At 43.2% G+C, this 19,829-nt stretch overlaps 1 protein-coding gene across 17 annotated transcripts in view; it reads left to right on the top strand.

Annotated features, from left to right (window-relative positions):
* The window catches only part of MCF2L2 (MCF.2 cell line derived transforming sequence-like 2), a 218,431-nt gene that overhangs the window by 146,435 nt on the left and 52,167 nt on the right, over positions 1-19,829 (top strand). For 7 of the 17 annotated variants that reach the window (XM_051781467.1, XM_051781465.1, XM_051781463.1 and 4 more), the window contains 8 exons: positions 3,400-3,495; positions 6,087-6,176; positions 8,271-8,342; positions 10,065-10,151; positions 12,281-12,399; positions 12,958-13,070; positions 14,130-14,233; positions 15,385-19,778. In XM_051781467.1, coding sequence (XP_051637427.1) covers positions 3,400-3,495; positions 6,087-6,176; positions 8,271-8,342; positions 10,065-10,151; positions 12,281-12,399; positions 12,958-13,070; positions 14,130-14,233; positions 15,385-15,485 — 782 coding nt within the window. In that variant the 3' untranslated portion in view covers positions 15,486-19,778. Of the gene's footprint in view, positions 1-2,495; positions 2,694-3,399; positions 3,496-6,086; positions 6,177-8,270; positions 8,343-10,064; positions 10,152-12,280; positions 12,400-12,957; positions 13,071-14,129; positions 14,234-15,301; positions 19,779-19,829 lie in introns of those variants that run through there. The other 10 variants (XM_051781478.1, XM_051781466.1, XR_007903552.1 and 7 more) reach the window with 9 other exon arrangements.

Below are 19,829 nucleotides of genomic sequence, written 5' to 3'. Positions count from 1 at the left end.
ACGGTGTTCTTTATGAAACTTGTGTTTTTTAAAAATAGAATTTTGGGGACAATAGTATATGTATTTTAACCTTCTGTATCCTGGTGAAATTGGTTTCTAGATACATTTAATTTTAAGACTGTCTGTGGACTTTGCTAAGTGATTTCCTTGCTTTATGTCTGAGGCTTTTTGCATCCTCTAACTATAGGTTCCCTCTGGTGTATAGTGAATACACCCACACACTGTCACAGAAAGTGCCTCCACTGTTTGAGGGCATAAGTACAATAGATATTCTATACAGTGTAGGTTAAAATGAACTGAAGATGAGAAACTGAATCTCATCTGACAGTAGCAGGAACAGAAAATCTTTTGACAGCAGTTTCTCTTTCAGGCAGTATTTCTAAATGCTAGAGCAAAGAATTTTCTAATAATATAAAATGAAAATTGTGAGGTCTTAAGAGACTAATGCCCAAATGAGGCTTAAAGTAACAGCCCCTTCATAAATAGAGATAGTAAAAAAGGAAGTGGAATATATTCTCTTTGAAAAATAGGCTATTCGCCAAAAGATTTTTTCATTTCAATAAGTTTTCATGGTGAGAAATGAAGTTATGGATTCTTCAGTTAAAAATCCAATCTTAAAAATTTTTTTCAGTATATTTTTTTAAATATAAACTTTTTAGAAATTAGGAAAGTGGAAAAGTGGCTTTTCATTTGAAATTCATAAACCCCTTTAAAAAAAAAAATCCAGGAAAATTATTGATGTTTTTAACTGGTCCAGCTAAGCAAGAGTGTGGGAACTGGGATCACCCTATGTACTGATTGTCATTCTTCTGTCTTGGCTTTCCCATGACCAGCTCCTCAGGGCTCTGGCTTTGATCCCACTAGCTCAGCCCAGAGCCTCCTCATCCTCTGCTGGGTGGCTGCTCCTGCAGAGCTGGGCAGTGAGTCCATTCTCATTTTGGGATTTGGGTGTCCTGTGCATCCTGGGCTGCAAACCAGGCTGCACAGAGCCAGCCAAGAGCTCTCCAGCTTTAGATGTCCCACCAAAACTTGTGTCCCTGTGAGGCACCTCTGGCTGCTCCTCTGCAGGGGCTGAACCGAGTTTTCTACATATAAACCCGTGTTTGGTGTGGACCTGACTGGTGGAGTCACTGCCTTGAAGCCATATGGGAGCAAGTCCAGCAGGGCAGTTGGAGCAAGTTGCTCACAGCCATGTCCTGCTGGGCTCTGAATAGCTCCAAGGATGGTGACTCCACAAATGCCTTGGGGATGCTGTCCCAGGCTTTAACCACCTTCACAGTAAAAAAGTTTTTTTCACATTTTAGAATGGAATTTTCTGTATTTCAATTTGTGCCCATTGCCTCTCTCATCCTGTCACTGGGCTCCACTGAGAAGTGTCTGACTCCGTCTTCTTTGTTTGGTATGATCCCCCTTTTTCAGCCCCTTCTCCAGGCTGAAAAATCCTATTTCTCTCACTCTCTTGTCATGTCAGCTGCTACAATGCCTTAATCATGGCCTTTGACTGGATTTACTCAAATGTCCATGTCTGTCTTGTCCTGGGGAGCCCAGGACAGGACAGCATTCCAAGTGTGTCTCTCTCGTGCTGCAAAGAGGGAAAGCATCACCTCCCTGGTCCTGCTGGCACAGCTCTCCTAATGTAGCCCAGGATGCTGTTGGCCTTCTTTGCCACAAGTACACATTGTAGGCTCATGTTCAACCCACTGCCCACCAGGACCTGGTCCTCATTATGTTTGGAAATGGCTTCCAGGGTTATCTGGTATACTTGCAGAATAAAGGAAAAGGTTTGAAATAACTCAGGTTATTTCAAAGACAATGTGAATTTAGAGACCAGTGTATAGTGCTTTGCTGGTGCTGAAAGGCTGGGGGGACTTGTGAGATCCTTACAGGGTTCCTCAGTGCAGTGATGTAACTGCAGAGCTGAAGAACCAACATTGAAACCTGACCCCTGCAGACATGCACTGATGTATTTACCGTGGGACTCTGATAATGAAATGCTATGGATTTTTTTACCCTAAGCAAACAGAAAGTAAGTGCATTTTATATACCAGTTTCTGGATTCTTTATAAGCTACAGTATCTTTACAAGGTTGCCTCACAGTGGGAGCAGCCATGTCAGGGAATGGTTCTTAGGCCAGCACAGATGGTCTGACAGCCAAAGGCAGCCCCACAGCTGAAACCACCAGTCAGTAGCAATTCCTCACCACATGCATCTGCCTGGCCCAAAGCTGGCATCAGGACACTGGGTAGCAGGAGCTGAAGCACACTGACATAATACTTCTGTGTTGTTGAAATCTGTTAACCTCACACCCACCTATGCATGCAGGCACCTTGGATCCTGGATTATCTTGGCTGCAAATCAGAAAGTGATAGGATGCACTTTCCTTTGGAAGCACAGCTTGTCTGTCGCTTGCCCATCAGTGTGGATTCACTGTCTCTTTGTGTTCCCTGTCTACTTCTGGTCTTCATTTGTCCCTGTAAATGATTTTCACTTGGCAGTGTATGAAGTAAAGAAGAGGAAAAGCAGCCAACACATGGTCTTTGTCCTGCTCCTTTGCCATAAACCTTCTGTGTGTTACCTGCCCACACTAAGAGAGGAGCAGATGCAGAATTTGGCAGGAATGTGTGGATCTGGGGGTTTGATCTAGGTCCACCTGTTTCCTGCAATGCAAATAACAGTATCTTTCAAACCCAGAGCCTCAGGACGTCGATCCCTCTGTGACTGATCCCTTTAGAGGCGGCTGTCAGGCAGCATGGCTGGCTTATTCCCGAGGGAGCCTGGCATGTAAGCTTTGCTGGCATGGCATCCTTACATCCCAGCAAAGCATGAGATCAGTTGCATGACTATGTGCCCGCTTTGGAGGCTGTTAGGAGGACTGTAGGAGGTAAGGCTGAGAGCACATCAGCTTTAGGGCAGACAGGGGCAGACTGCTCAGTATGAGTGCTGGATAGCAGAAGTGGGACTGCTCACAACACTTGCATGTCTTGCACTGCAAGGCTTCTTCTGTTATTTCTCCCTACAACCTTGTTGTTCCAACCACAGTGATGTGTTTTCACAGTAAAAGGCACTAGATCCTTTTTAATGAACTTGCTGCTAAACTGTATTTTCCTTTGATGAGAGCTACATCCCTTCACCTGTTTTTCTTTGGTTTTGTTTTGTTATTGTTCTCCATTAAAACTCAGTGAGCCAAACTCAGCCCAGGGGCTCTGTTTGGCTCAGCTGGTTTAATCACCCTGACCTCATGTGACCTTTCTAATTGATTAGCTCTTGCTCAGGCTTGAACTGAATCAAAATTTATTTATTTATTTTTAGTTGTCATCCAGTGCTAACCTTTCCTTTCCCATAAGCTGAACAGCTGACCCTTCCTTCCTTATTTCTCTTCCCTCTCCCTCTCTCTCCTAGTTGATGCTTCCACCAGCCTTAACCTTGAGCGCACAGCGCTTGCTAGAAAGCGATTCACATTGCAAGGTCTTTCCAACCGCAGAGCTCCACCCAAAGGTAAAATCACCCATGCAGCATTTGGTCTCAGGCCATCTGTCTCCTGCACTCCCACAATGTTCTCTCCATCCCATAGTGCCATCCATCACTGTTTCCCAAAGTGCTGCTGCATCTCGCCCAAACACTCCTGTCTGATGCACACGTTTGGCTCCTCTTCTCAAAGACACTGTTACCAAAAATTTCTCCCACAGCAGTGTTGGCAAGGCAACCTTTGAGTTGGCCAGTTCGGTCTTTTACTGGTGCACATTGCAAGTAATGGAAATTTCCAGTTTCTCTCAAGGGTCAGAGTGTGAACTGGTTTTAAATGATCAACCTAACTTCTTTCAGCAACTTACAGGCTTGAAGGGAAGAGTACCATCTCTGTGTTGTGCTACACAAGGTTTTCATGTGTTAAATCCTTCATCAGTTGGACCTCTTTGTTTTTTCAAATGTTTCTTATCTGTGGCCTAGTGATTACTCCGGAGAACCAGAATTCAGGAGGTCTGGGGTTTATTGCCATTTCTACTTAATTATTTTATATGGTACTGTAAAACAGTGTGTTCTGGGTCTTTGTGCATAAATGTTTAACAGATATTTAATATCCATGAGCAGAGAGCACTGTGTGTTCCTGTGATGGCTGTACAAGGAAGAGACTTCAGAGCAAAGAAAGAAATGTGAATACAAATTAAACTGGATGACTACTTACAATCACTTTCTGAAAAGATACTACGATTACTCCTTTTATTGTTAATGTGTGGCTTTTCTCCTGTTCTGATCAATGATATTTCCTTCATGAGACAAAGGGTTAGTGTGCAGTGATGGAGAGGGTGAGCATCAAAGAAGGAAGAAGCAAGATGAAAGAATAAGAAGAAAAATGCAGAAGCAATAAATTGTATTGTTATAAAGTAGATAACAGTGTAGCAAGAGCCATGACAGCCATAAGATTCTGGCCGAAAGGCTAAGGCTACACGTGGTATTAAGATCTGAGGTACACAAACTAGTTTGGTGTCTGAATACCAAACCCAGTGATTTCTAGATCCTGTGACTTGGGGAAATTAATTACAAAATACAGATTTCAGAAATAACGTAATCTGTGTGAGTTTGGATCTACAATTTTGGTTTGGGCCCCTTTTGCTTTTTTATCTGAATTTTTCTTTTCATGTGAAATGTCTTGCCTTGTACTCAATATTCCAGGCAGTGAAGCACAGCTCAGAGGAGTTCATACCCCCTCAGCTGTAGGCACTCTCAGCTCAAAGGCTTGCAAGGTCTGGTTATTTGGGATTCCTGTGAAACACCTCTATTACCCAATGTGGTGTTTCACCTTGTTGTGCTGTTTTGTCACTGATCTGGTCCTGGCCTAGAGGGAGCCATTGGCAAACAGGCTGGGTGATGGGGTCATTCCTTCAGGGAAAGCCATATTAGCATGACATGGGCTGGCTGTTAAAGCAGATGGGAAGCTGGGAGAAGGGAATGGGGAAGTCTCTGCAATCAGGGGAAGTCTCTGCAATCAGCTTGTCCTGCTCTTGAACATTTTGTCTAAAGATTCATTACTGGACGTGGCAGGGGATGGTGCATTTAGCTGAGCACACTTTGGTTCACACCTACTGTGTCTGTTCATGTCCAGAACACACAAAAGGGAAGGTCTAAACAAGAAAATACCAAGACTAAATAAGGTGAAAACAAAATTTCTTGATGGATATCAACTGGTAGTGGAGCATGGATGCTCAGAGAAATGCTGAACTGTCTAACTAGGCTGGATATGATGGGGTGGAAAATGTTCTATATAAGGACCTCAGGGTTTTGGACAAAGAAATGCTGATGTCAGGAGGAGAAACTTTACCATCCTGCACTCCACTAGTGCAGAGATCCCCCAGGCAGCCTTAGCAGAGCTGGCACCAAAGTCTATCAAAGTCCATACTCAGCACTCTGCGTCTCCCCCATCCTTGGGTCAGCATTAGCCACCCTGGTTGGCAGAGCCAAGCTCCTATTACTTGGTGTTGGTACAACTCCAACACATCTCATAGTGAAGTCTGGGGAATTTGTGTCTTGAGCAGACTTAGAGAAAAGGCAGGGTCCTAATTGGAGTAAACAAAAATCTGCTCTGTAGCCTTCACTGGTTTGTCCTGGTAAGGATGGAGGCTCAGAGAGTGTTTTCAGGCATTCACACAGTTAACTTCTAGAAATGACATGTGAACTCCAAACCACTCATGTTTCAGTGTACTTCAGGTCAGTCATCACATAACAAGCAGTTCAGTGTCTAAAATAATCCAAACCTCATCTGTAGACACACACCCCATTCTAGTCATCACGCTCATTTCTCTGTGTTTTGTAGCTGTACTTGGACACTAGTTGGTTGCTAAAATAATAATTGGCATGAGTCTCCTTTCTGAAGTATTAAAACTGGTGCAATTGGAATTGCTTTGAAAATATGTCCATAGCAACTCTTTTCTGTGCTTCTCACTTTGTTGAGAGTATTTTTCCTGTTTGTTTTAGAAGAGCAACCCACCTTTTACCTACCCTTTTCCAGCTGCTGCTTTGCTTTGAACATCTTTTACCCTCAGTGCTTATTAACCTCTAACCCTGCCCTGCATTGCATCTGTCTGTTCTCCCAGATCCAGAGTCTAAGGACAGAGAAGTTACCCGTCGCTTTTCCCTTGCCTCCTCCATCAGCACCACAGTTAATGCTTCTGCTGTGACCAAAGGTACTGTCACACTGCTTGCTTAGCTCCCCCTCTTCCTGCCTGCTGGCTGATACATTCACTGCCAAATGCTGTTCACAGAGTGAGTACACCAGGCTCAGTTTTTACAAATGCAGGAAGTTCCAGTAGAAGAAGAGTCAGGACCAGTGTAACACCTTCAGGGAGGCAGCCCAAGACATTTCAAATGTATATCCAGGTGTGCTGCCAGCACATAGAATGACTCTTCCCAGTTTCTCCACAGTAGGCTTCAAAAAGTGTTGCTGGTTTCCATGGAAACTGCATTAATTTTTGGCTGATGTGGGGTTAGGTTTCCAGCTTCTCCCCGATTTGGATTAACTGAAATTCAATTGAAGTTATTTCTCTGTTTCCTTAAAGCTCTTCAAGATTTTTGCTTTCAAGAAGGAGAGAATCTCCTCATTGTGCAGCAGACATCAAGAAAGTCTGAAATCAAGCCAAAAATAGATGCCAGTTTTAAGCATATTTAGCATAGTCACAGTTATGATTAGAAATTATGTTTGCAAGGAATTTTCAGACATGCATGAAGGCACTGACCTCTATGCAGTTCGTGTGGGAATTTATGAAAGTTTTAGGTTTGAACTTTATTTTGAGAAAAGGCACTTTTACAAAATTTACTCTAAGTTACTGCATTAGTACCTACATTTAAACTCTAAATCAACCCATGCATTTGGGCAAGCTGGTTATGTTGAAAATCAGTAAGTCTGTAGGCACCTATGCCTACGTGTCAGAGATACTTTTAAGAACAGAACATATGGTCTTACAAGGAATTCTGAATATACTGTCTTTTGGCAGGTCTTGGAATAAAGCAAAGGAACTGATTTGCAAGTTTAAGATTTGCAGAGGCAATTCACAAACCAAAATAGAAGGAAAAAATGTCTGAATTATTTTGTATAAAAATCTTTCCTCTGTATTTGTCAGGAAGGAAGTTGCACAGTATTTGGTGCCTTCTCAATAGCTGTGAAGGGTATGAACAGCATCCTTGGCTGCCATGAGGCTGTCAGGAAATGAGACTGTGGTGGGATTGATGGGCAGAGGAAGGATGTGACAGTCCCACTACCTACAAATGTTTCTTTGCCAGCCCCTTTAGATGGTAACAGTAAAACATCACCCCATGAAAGCGATGGGCATAGCACAGGAGAAGAGGTTCTTAGAGCTTTCTGTCCTTGGCAACAACTTCAGATATACATGGTCAGTTACTAAATTATGGGAAGACTGAATTATTTCCTAATAATTATTTTGAAAGCTGAGGAACAGAATGAAGCACATATTAAAAAGAAAATGGGCAACAAAGGATTGTTCTTTAGTGTGGTTTAACAAAGAGAGCATATGTGAATTGCAATGAAATTCAAACTCTGTTACAGTTTCATATCAAAAAGTCCTGTCCTAGAATCCTGTCTGCCACAAGACTGTTCGCAGTCTTTTGGAATCCTGAGAAAGCAGCTTTTGTAATGATTTTAAAAGCTAGAAAATAAAATCAGTGCTTTTCAATTAAGTATTTTATTTACAGCATCTCTTTTAAGAAACTATTTCAGATGACAAAAGAACTGAAGTCTGAGTCTTGCCTCAGCATCAGCCCAAATTCAGGTCTAGCCAGGGTATTTGAATCATCACTTGAAAAGGCTACGGCTACTGCTGTGTCTGATCCTCACTGCTGACAGTTCAGCTCCCTCCACATGTGGAGTCGGGGCACAGGAGAGGCTGTGACAGGTGTCCTCCACTTCCGTGGGGTGTAAGTGTTGGCTTTTGTGGGCTCTGCCCTGGCAGTCTCACGGGTGAGAGCTGGGATTGTGAGTCTGGCTGCGTTAGTGCCATCTCCTGGTCAAGAGTGAGAAGGAACATCTGTGAGACCTGATGGGAAGCAGATACTTCTACTGTGATGTCTCAATGTCTTTTGCCAAAAGAGGTCTGTTTCCTATCTACTTCACAGAAGTGCTTGTCTGCACCACCTAGAATTTAGTGGTTGACATTTTTTCTGGGTGAAATGGAGAGTCCTAAGAAGGTAGTGTTTCCAGGTAATGGGAAAGCAAGTTTCTCCTTTAACAATATTTACAGCCTTGTGACTTTGTAAACTTCACACAGGTCCCCTTGTTCCTGCAGTTAAAGTCAAGAGACATGAAATAAAGAGTGACCCAACTCCCCTGGGGTTTGAAGGTATGAGTATTTCCATCCTGCATGAAAACCTGTTTGGTGATCATTTGATATTATTCACTGAATTCACATCTCATCACAGCTGGCAGATGACACTGGAGTCCACTGGGGCTTTGGGGTCAGTTTATCTGTATAACTGGGATAAAGACAGCTTGTCACTCCCTTGCCTGTCCCCAGCACTCATGTTATATTCATCTAGGGATGGGCTTGAATTAAAACCCCAATTCTCTGCCTGTTTTGGGAAGTAGTGCCCTAGACTATCACCTGGATCTGGATTTTCTGCCTAGCTTCTGCCTCTCTCCATCAAGTGTAGCCGCAGGGAGCCAAGGGGCTACTTTTCACCCTCACCTGCAGTCTGGCCACTTGCATCCCTCTTCCCTTGTTAGTGTCTATACCTAGGGAGAGGAGCAGGAGCCATGTGCATGAAGACTACAGAAGAGGCTAGACTGTGCATTAATAGCCATTTTAAGGTGCAGTGTTTCATTTCAGACAAGCAAAATTTCCACCTATTTGTTGCAGCAGATTAATCAATTACTGCTTAATAAACAATACAAAAAAGTTAAGTTGGGATTCTGTTACCCAACCACTGAAAGATCACCAGCTTCCATTGTCAGTTTTCCCCTTTACCAGAGCATTTGCCAGAACCTGGGACACAAGGAGCCAGGTACCCCTGCTGCAGGAGAGGGAGGAGAGAGATGTAGGCTGAGGAATTCTTTTGTGTCATTCTGCACAAAAACTTGGTAGAAAGAGCAGGTGAACAGGTCAGTGACAGAATCAGTGACATATCAGACCTGTGTCCTGTGTCACCCTCAGCAGGGAAGAGACTGGAACAGAGAGGTTGGAAGAAACAATTCAGAGAGAGCAGAAGTAGTTTTGCTGTTTGCAGAATATTTCCTTTTGCCAGTGACCCCTGGCACTACGTTTAGAGTCATCCTGGCACCTGGCACCAGAGTTTCCCAACCTGTGGTGTTTATACCTCACTTTCCTCAGTGACAGATAGCTCTGGTCTCAGCATACCATGGGGCTGCAGAGGTAGGGGGGATTTCAAGGTACAAGGACTAACTATAGCATAGAACTGACTTGCTCCTCATTGCTTAAAACCAAGGTCCTACTGCACAACATCCATCACCAGAATGAGTTTCTTTAAGCAGGAAACAATGAAATTTATCATCCCTTTACCAGAAGATATTGCTGCTATTGCCAGGGCTCTGACAGAGGCAATAATACGAAGGATTTGATGTACTTAGATAAAAATGTCCCCCCCAACATTGCATTGCATTCATCAAGAGTGAAATAATTCATTTCTGGCCTCCCTGGTCCCCTGTTGCTGCTGTATGGGTCAGCATCAAAACTATAGACCATCACCTATAGAATGATTTGAAATGCTGCAAGGAAAACATGTTAAAAATGGGTAAGGAAGCTGTAATGAAATAGAACACTGCACTGTTCACCCAGCAATCGTTTTCCTTAATTAGCATCAATATATCTGTTTGATTCATTTGGCTGTTCTCTGTCCTTCTCAGACTTACAGTTTTTCTGTGGAATGCTGCTGTCCTTTCACTCATTTGTGCTGGTCATGTGTCTCCTCTTTTATAACTGTTGGACCCCAGTCCACCTGTTTGTTAAAAAGGCTGCCAGTAGCAGAGGTGATACAGGAATTCACTTTGTACTGGTTGTCTGGTCACTATTTCACCCTGAAGACACAAACTGTACTTCCTGTCACAGATGCTTTTGAGAACACCATATTGGCCCAGACTAACTCTAATACCGGTTCCACCATGAGATCCGTACCTAGATCTGCTTCACAGACAGGTAAACACAATTAAAGAAGTTATAATCTCAATTTGAGAGTGTAATCTAAACTTATGATAATATTTACTCTCTTTAACATAAAGAGATTTTTCTCTCCTGGTGAATATAACTTCCCATCAGAGCAATGAAAGAACAAGCTTGGATCACTAGCAGTATAGAAACAATGCCTCAGATTCTGGTTTTCTGAGGTCAGGAACAGATGAAAATAATGCTTTTAATTGATGCCAGAGAGCTCAGAATTTGATGTCTTATTTTATAGCTTGAATTAAGTATGTGAAACTTGGGCTATTTCTTAGTCTCTGAAATTAGAACAGCAATTTGTACGGAAGAGAAAGGCTGATGCATATATTTGCAAGGAATCCTTGCTGGTGAGGTTTCTGCCTTGGATGCTTTCTGTAAATGACAGTGGTAAAAGATTACAGAAACTTTGTCTAAGGGGGAAGAGGGATATCTTTTTCTTTTGGTATTTGTAGCCCAACCTGTGAATTTGAACTAAAATTGCTGTAGCAATTTGAAGTTAATTAGCATCAATATATTCTTGTATGTTTAGACACTTGCCAGTATTTTGCTTGTGTGAATAAAGTGATAGAGAATAGTGTCACTTCAGAGGCTGCTTTACACCCTTAAAAGTACAGATGACCAAACCATACCTGTGAGGTTATAGCTGGGATCACAGCTCTGGAGGAAGATGGTTGCTGTGTCCCTTTTAACTGGATTGCAGTTGTTGGAGCAGTCACAGCCCCTGGGAAACAGGAGGGAGGAGAAGGGGCTGCAGAGCTGCATGACCACATGTTGCACCAGTGCCTATAGCAGGGAGGATGTGCATGGAGAGGGATTAAATAAATCAATTAATAAACCTATTTCTCCCAGATCACTTTTCTGTTTGCTACCTGAACTACCTGGCTTAGTTTTGTATTGTCCTGGGCCAGGTTTTGGTGTGGGTTGTGAGTGCTGGGATATGTAATCTCACTATGTGAACATCTCTGTGCACTGTAGTCAGAGCACTGCTTTGCCTTGTCAAGCAGTGGCCCACAGGATGTAAAGAATTTGGTTCAGCATCTGCTCAGCCTAAGTCCCTCTGAATCAGCTGATGCAGAGCAGGTACATTAATTAGGAAGCACGTGGTGGTTTGACTGACTGTTCAGCTTGTATCTGTCAGGGCTGCAGAAATCTTTGGGACATGAAAGGTCTGTTTCCTCTGAGCTGGACTGTAGTCATTCCCATCCTCACCAGAAAAGGGACAGGCATCAAGTGAAGAAAAGTGCAGATCACGATTTCTCTCTGTACAGAAGAGTCTGAGTTACTTTTGCATCATGGGAGCCTCAGACAGGCAGATCTTACAGGGCTCAGCCTCAGTTTCCCTCAGGGCACATCCTATGGACATACCTTTGTAGGTAAAGAAACTGGGGCTGTTGTGCTTGAGCTGGAAATCTCTCATTAAGTCCCTTCCACTGGGCTGGGGTGGTTCTGGGTGTAAATCATGCAAGAAGACTCCTAGGAGCAGAAATTTCAATGAGACCTTCCCTCCGTACCCCCAAGGTCTGATTTTCTTTGTGCCTTGCTGTTTATCCTGTCCCTTTCCTGCAATTCCAGTGTTCTCCAGGGTATAGTTCTGTAAGTTGCTTGGGTGGTAATATCCCCTTGGGGTGAGATGGAGATAAGAAGTCAACAAAAATTCCATGGCTTTGGACTTCAATTTATAGCTAGACATGTGGAGGTAAGCTGGAAACGGAATGAGCGTGGCCTTCTGAAAGTCACATCCGCACCAGTTATCATTTGCTCCAGCACTGGCTCAGCAGAAATATTCCTGGTCCTTGCTTTTTGTACCTCCTGAAATGAAGGGATTTTGCAATGCTAAACATTGGAGGCATTGATGGATGTGCACACTGTGGCCACACAGTCTGCCCTCCTACTAATGACAGCGAGTGGTACAGGTTTTTAGAGACAAAATAATGGCTGTGACACAATTTTTGTGGCAGAATCAGGGAATAAGCTATAAAAAGGTACAAGCAATTCAGTAAGTAGAATAGTGAGAAGTGAACCTGTGACATTTATTTTATAAAGACTGATTCTGAAAGAGGCTAATGACTGATAGCTAACTTCTCTTGGTTTTTATGTCCTTTGAAAAGGTTGGCCCAGCAGGCAAATGCCTTCTCTAGACACATTTGAAGATTTTGAAGCCATCCCTTCCAGTATGGATGAACTCTCGAACTCCTCTGACTTGGAGGAAGAGACCAACCCTAACAATGTAATTCCTTTTTCAAATTACACTGCCCTTTCCTAGCACAACCTCCTCCCCTCTAAGAATCATGATGTAACCTGCAAAGTTTGGGTTCATACCAACCTTAAATTCATAGACATGTGGGAATACAGAAGATGGGAATTTGATCTGGGTTATTGGGAGATTATTCCAAGACTATTTGGTTGATCAGAATGAGAAACATAAAAAAGTCACTCTTACTTGTAAGCTGTTGCTTTACTTTTTACAAAAGTGAGGGAAAACTCTGAGCCTTTAAAAAAGTAACTTCAGACTTTCCCACATAACTTCACCTGGTGTCACAAAACCAATTTTTATGTCAGAATAATGGCTGGCTGGCTAATCCTAAAGCCTGAATGCACAGCACAGTTCTGTCATAATTTTGAATAATATTTAACCTGGGCATGATAAAAGGAATAAGAAGATACACAACTCCCTACAGAAGAAATCTCTGCCAGCTTGAAATGCCTAATTTAGTGTTTAACTAAACTCACTCTCTCTTGCACCCATAGTGACTCTCTTTCTGGTGCCTTGTTTCATTCATTTTAGGGGAGCAATCTTTTTCGGGTAGAAGGCAGCTTTGACAGCTGTTTCCCGGATTCTCTGACTCTCGAGGATGGAGATTTGGTGCAGTTTGTGCAGGAAGGAGAGAATGGTCAATGGTAAGTACAGCAGAGAGACAGGATCTGACAGGTAAAACAGCCATGAACTCCTGGAAAAGATGGAAAATATTCAGAAGAATGTCAAAGTCTCTTCAAAATCAATCCATATCCCCTCACCCCATTAACCACAACATGAAAGAGGCAGTGGGAGGCATGAACACACAAGCAGCTTTGGTTAATTCCACCTGGTTGGCTTTCATCCCAAATGCTTGTGACAGGAGGCTTACGAGGACAGAAGTTTGTATAAAGGAAATGGAGGGGATTATCCAGAGTTTTGACACTTTCTAGGCAGAAGGGCACTGTCAAAGGCAGCACCCCCCTATAGGATACATCTGTAAAATCCCCATGCCTTCCACTGAGAGCATTTTTAGCCTGGAAGGTTTTGATACAAGATGTGACTGACAAAGGGGAATGAGTCTGGCCTCCCCTGAGCTCACATATGTTTTGGTGCATTTATTCTCTCTTACTGCAAAGTGAGTGTTAGGAGCTAATAAGTGTTAGTGCCCAGACCTGCCTGCACATCTGAATTCTCCCTGCATGGGCAGTTTGGAGGAAGAAGATCTGATCTCTTTGAAGTACCTGTGCAGTCAGACCCTTCCCTCAGAACTGACATGCAGCTGAGAAGGGAGCAAGTTCCATAGGGTGAAGTAGTTGGGAAGCGAACTAAACCCATCCTCCCTGGTATTTACAGCAAGGGGGATGGATAATATGATATATTAATTTTCTTTAGCTTTGAATTTAGAATCATAGAATCATTTAGGCTGGAAAAAATCTCCATGGAGTCCACCCATTAACCCTGCACTTCCAAGCCCAAGGTCAGTGTCTCAAACACAGGCCAAGGCTCTGCCTCTGTGTCACACAGTCTGCTTGAAAGTGATCTGGGATTCTGGGTCACCATCAGAGACTGAAGAAACTTAGTCACCAGGTACCTGTAGGACTGCCTTGGGTCCTCTGCCTTCTTCTTCAGTTTAGGAAATAGCTGCCAACATGCACCTCTAAGAAACACAACCCAGGGAAAGGGAATGTAGGAAAATTCACTGACTGTTCTTTGAGTTTCAGGTTAGTGAAGAAACTGGTCTCTGAGAAAAGTGACTGGGTTCCTTCCAGTATATTGCAGCCAGCAGAGGGGGACAGTAACAACATAATTAAGAACAGCAATGCAGGTAATAAAGAAAATGTGTTACTGGCATTTATTTTTTATTTCCATACTGAAAAAGGATGTGATAAAAAAAGATGTGATAAAAAAGTGCACTTTTTGTTTTAAAGGACTCACCTGAGTGAGTGTGTGTTGCAGTCTCTGGTGATGTGGCTGAGACAGCCTGAAATTTGGTGCCTGGGTGTCAGAACTAGTTAAGGCACAGCAGCTTTCTTTGGCATGCTTTAATTGTTTACCCCTCCCTGGGCAGAACTTGAATCTCCCACCAAACTTCTGTGGCTACCAGTCCTTTACAGCCAGCCCAAGTGTGTCATATGGTGGGGTGTGCCTGCAGGATAGCTTTGATCCTGACATGGATAGCGTTTTGGATGGAGATCAGCATCAGGGCTGTGGTTCTGGCCTAGGTTTGAAAACATTAAGATTTCATGGCCCATTACTGCTTTCATCATATTTCACAGCTGGCTCCAAAAGCTGGAGGAAAGGCTGCTCTGGCACAATTTCAGCCAAATCAGCACTAAAAGTCATCCTTTCTTCAGCTTTGGTTCTGACCTAACACCCAAACAGGTTGCACTGGAAAAGCTGAATCTCAGCAACTCTGCACATCAAAGGTTTAAAATTTTAGACTAATTTTTGCCCATCCTTAAATATAATTTACCAAAATGTGTCCTGCTTGTCTTCTGGTAACAGAGGACAACAAAATCTGGCAGACCCATTCCCTGGGGACCTGTGAAAGAGAGTTACCAGCACTTTATTCTGAGTTACTGGTCTCTCTGGATTTTTTTTCCTTTGGTCAGTTTGTTAAAGTGGAGGAAACCTTTTCAAACCTCAGGATTCTTTGCTGTGGTTTAAGGGGAGTTTAGTGCTGCTCCTTCACCTCCACAGCAGGTCAGTTCTGTCTTCACCCTCAGTGCCCAACTATAGCTCTCATTTCTTTGGCATGTCTAATGCTTCAAAAGAAAAACAAAACCACATACACATTACAGTTCATTATATGCCAAAAGAGCCTCCCTTGCCTTTAGTGAAGGAATTAGGAGAACAGTGGAATTGTGATTATTTGTGTTTTATTTTATTTCAGGCTTTTAACAAAGAACCTCAAGACTGTAGATGGAAAATCCTATAGACATATTGTAGTGACAATGCCCATGTCCTCCTTTTCAGACATGTACAACGATTCCTGCAGTACAGCCTCAGTAGAGTCAGACACGAAGGAAAGTGAGGTGGCCAAAAGCTTCCCAGCAGAACAGAGGGCTGGCAGCTGAACAGCAGGACCAGCCTTCCTCAGGACCCCATCCATCTGTCTTTATTTTGGGTGGACACTGGATCAAAGTTGCCTTTCTCACAAGCTCTGAGGTTCACAATTCACTAAAACTTTATCACCATGAACAGATGAGAACTGTGCTGTCCACCTGGCAAGCTGGAAAAAACAAACTTGAAAGGAGCATTAAACATCCAGAAAACATCAAACCTACCTTCAGTGTTAGAGGAGAAAAATGCTTCTTGCATTGGTTATCAAACTGTTTCAGAAGATGTGGCCTAAATTAGGTCGACAGCAGAGCTGAGGAGTTTCTATGCACGCACCTTTTGGCAACTTTGCTAGAGCACCACGTCACTGCACGGGGCACGGGATGGTTACGAGTTCTTGCTCACCTGGACGTTTTTCCATTTGCTTGCCTCTGGCTGTGCCTTCCCTGTCCTCCTTAATTCCAGCTGATACGTCATCACAAACGTGCCCTTTTTGCTATGGTCAACACCAAAAACATCCAATTTTAGGGTGGCTGGGGAAAGGAACCTTCTGACTGGGACCATCAGAGAGGCTCCGTGCGGCAGTGACGTGACTCCCTCGTGATGGCACTGCTGCACACAGCATCCCACAGCTTGGAATGATGCAGGTGGCAGCTCCTGGCTATGACACGGAGGTGCAGGGCTTAGCAGGGAAGTAAAGATGTGTAACAGCTACTGTGACAAAGAACATTTTGAACTGTTTTTACAATCTAAGTCATTCCTCTGCCCCCTCTGCAGTCCTGGTTGCTGGATCACAACTCTTTGCATTTGGTGCCAAGAATTCAATTGAATGCCATTTACTGTCACATGTTTGAGTAGACTGCATGCTTTCCTTGTGTGCTGGGCTATGAGTAGATACATTTCACCCCCCATTTGGAATATACTTAAGCATTGCAAATAGGCAGTGAGCATTAGAGTGGATAAAGTGTTGTTGTTAAATACTTCTTTCCAGGACATTTGATTAAAGGACTGTACCAAATCTCTGCCACGTAAGGATGTAATGTATAATATAAAGTGATTAGAGATGTTATTATTCCTATACAAGCCATTAGCTCATTTAGAGCAGCTGTTAAGGCATGAAGGCATTTTGATGGTAATTGGGTCTTAGGTCCCACAAAAGCTGCTAATACTATAGTAAAGATAAGTATTGACTAGGTTTGCAAACAGGCAAAGATCAATCTGGTAAAAATGACCCTAGAAGAAGCTCAAGAGTGAGTGAGTGGCTTTCACTCTTAGGGATGTTTTGTTGAACCCTCAGTGGTGCTTTATGTAAATAACAAAGGGGACGAAAGCACTAAAAATGGAGATGAAGCAAAACCAAAACCCACTCTTTACTAACTAAGGCTCTGAGCAAAACAGTAGGTGTCTGTCTCACCTCTGCTATCACCTTTGCAGGGACCTGAATGTTTTTCTTTTTGTCTCAGTGGAGGCTGGTGTTGCAAATATCTTAGTGTGTGTGTCAGGATAGCTGTGACACAGGTAGATAGTCCCATTCGAGTAGGTAAAGGCTTATTCAGATTTTTTTTGCCTGTGAAACCATTGCTTGATTATGATTTGCACTGTGGTGATTAATTCCCATGGCTCTTCTAACCCTCCATATCTGATCCCTGTGATTTTGGACATTTTCCGTTCACGACTAAAGGACCTGAGAGTTCTGTATCTTTTTGGAAAATGATTTTGTCCTATAGAGAGTGGAGCTTACCTGTTTTGTGCTGGTCATTTACCTCAGAAATGACACATAGGCTCTCAGGAACATGAATCCTCTTGGTCTACAGTAGTTCTCAGCATCTTAAGGGAAGAATTCATTCCTTTCAGGAATGAAACATGTGGTGATGTTTTCTTGTAGTGCAATTCCTTTATCCTCTCCCTAAAATGAGTCCATTCTGGTTTCAGTAATTTTTGCAGTGCTGCTGTCTACTCCTGCCCTAAGCATAGGAGAGGGAAGGGTAGGGAGCATTGATTGCATGTTAATAAGTACAGTAAGCTTTTGTGTGAGGGAGAGAGAGATGGGGAAGGGTTATCCTGGGTATATGAAACTGCCAAAATGAAGATTTGTGGCATTGCTGAGAGATGGAATGATGAAAACCTGCACTTTGGAGTTTTCTTTTTGAGGAATCTCATTCTTATGGTGAAATGGCAGTGGGAAGTCTCTGTTTGATCTGAGGATGAGAAATCAGATACTGCCAGTCCCTTTCCTACCTCTGCTGTGAGCAGGATGACAGTGTGCAAGTCCTATATCCCCTATATCCCTGCAATACCCTCCTGTAAAATGGGAGCTATTGAATTTCCCTCCTGTTGAATTATGATGCTAAATTTTACCATGTATGCAAAAACTGGGGACCCTTCAGGGGAAAGTGAAGTTTTGAACCCCATATGTCCCACTGTGCCCTCCATGAGTGCCAGTGGCAGCACCCTGTGGAGCAGCCTAGAGCTGGAGCAGGGAAGAGGATTGCTGACGAAATGTCTCCTCTCCCAGCTCACCATCTCATTGTGACAACTGCAAAGGTATGGGCTGGATTATCACAATTCTCCTCCCTACTTTGCTTTTGAAAACATTTTTTTTTTCCCTTAAAAAAATGTTTTATCCTGCTAGACCAAAGTTTGAGTCACTCCTGCTCCACAAGTGTCCTGAAGATGACAGGTAACTCTCTGCCCCACTGCTACTCAGCAGTGGCACAGCACTCTGCTCCTTGGGAGCTGACTGTGCCACAGCTACTCAGACACACTGAACCTGAGCAGGGAGCCCACAACTATTAATTGTGTCTTTAACCCTCCAGCAGTGCTGGTGAGCCAGAGGCAGCTCCTTGTTTCTGTCTCCACGTTCCAAACCCAGAGCACACAGCAGCCCTGGCAGCTGCTGCTGGGCAGTGACCAGGCCCTCTGTCAGGGAGACAGGGTTTGATTCGAGAAAGAACAAAGTTCAGGGGCAGATCAGGCTGCTGACAAGTCCAGGAGCAGCCCATAAAAAGTAACTCTCTGGCTTTGCTGATGAGACAAAATGGGGTTTGATGACTTTTTGTTTTGTTTTGTTTTTAAAGGGTAGACAGGATAGTCTTTTAATTAGTGTATTTCTGTCAAGCAAGGTGATAATTAAGGGAATGGCTTTCCATGTACAGTCTAGATTATGATTTGGTAATGTCCAGCAAGACTAATGCCTATGTTAAGGTACACTTTGTATGTAGGCCTTTGACACTATCCTTTTCAGGTAGACACACCTAAAAATCATAGTTTTCAAATACAGATTTCATTTCAGTGTTGTTTGGAGATTATATAGTGACCAGAAAGTAATTTAAAAGTAACAGCTGCCACTAAGTTTTGGTTGTAGAAGACACAAGATCCCAGGTAAATCTGGGCTGTAGCAGCACTTGTGGCTGAGCAGTGCCCTTGCTGCTGGACCAGTGAGTCCGTGCCAGCTGCCTGCTCTGCTCTGGGGCTGTGCTGGTGAGCCCTGCCCTCCGGGCTCAGGGTCCCCTCTGCTCTGCTGCTCTTCTGTGAAACTTGCAGGAACTTCACATCCTCAGAACTGCCCTCTGCTCAGGCAGCTGCAGGTGGGCAGCACAGTCCTTCCTCACCAGCGGCAAAGAGCCGGGCAGTTGCCATGACACACAAGTCTTGATTTTAGTAAACCAGGTTAACATTTAATCAGGGCTCATCCTCTCCTCTCACCTTGAGCCCCACAGGATGGAGAATCACACCAATGGTCGTTGTCTTGATCATAAACAGCTGCAGCCAAACCACCACGTCTGAGCTCCGGCTCTTCTTGCCAGTGACAGCAAAGCTGTGTGTGTGTGTGTCTTATGAAAAGCCATTTTATTATCTATGATTTTCTTAGACTCTTGATATTTCAAACAGGATTGGGTATGAGAAAGGCCATGTGCTTCCTTTCCAAAAATATACTCAAAGACTTCAAATATATATATGATTAGAAATATATAAAAATAAGAAGAAAAAAGAGCCAAAATGTGTATTTCTTCTTGCAGCTGGAGCTGAAATAGCTGCTAAGATTTCCTCTCCCCAGCTGAGAATTGGTACAGTTTGTTTTTCTTACATGATTTCCATGGTGTTGATAATGATGTATTTGTATATCGTGACTGATGAGAGATAATCAGACAGGGAAAGAGCACAGAATTACCTGTCCTCTTTTCCAGTCAAGACAGAATGTATGAATTTATTACAAGAAAAAAGTGTGCAAATGAACTTCCTGTAATTAGGCCATTCTGACCTGTGTAGAACCACACTTTGTTTGAAATTTATAAAAATTATAACTAGTACAAAACCCTGTGGTTGATGTCTCTATATGAAGCAACAAATCAAATGAGGTT

The sequence above is a fragment of the Manacus candei genome, unplaced genomic scaffold, assembly GCF_025592945.1.
Source record: "Manacus candei isolate 608988 ecotype Guabito, Panama unplaced genomic scaffold, ASM2559294v1 h1tg000015l, whole genome shotgun sequence".
Taxonomy (NCBI): domain Eukaryota; kingdom Metazoa; phylum Chordata; class Aves; order Passeriformes; family Pipridae; genus Manacus; species Manacus candei.
The sequence above is the reverse complement of the archived record's forward strand: the minus strand, read 5'-3'. Positions and strand labels throughout refer to the sequence as shown.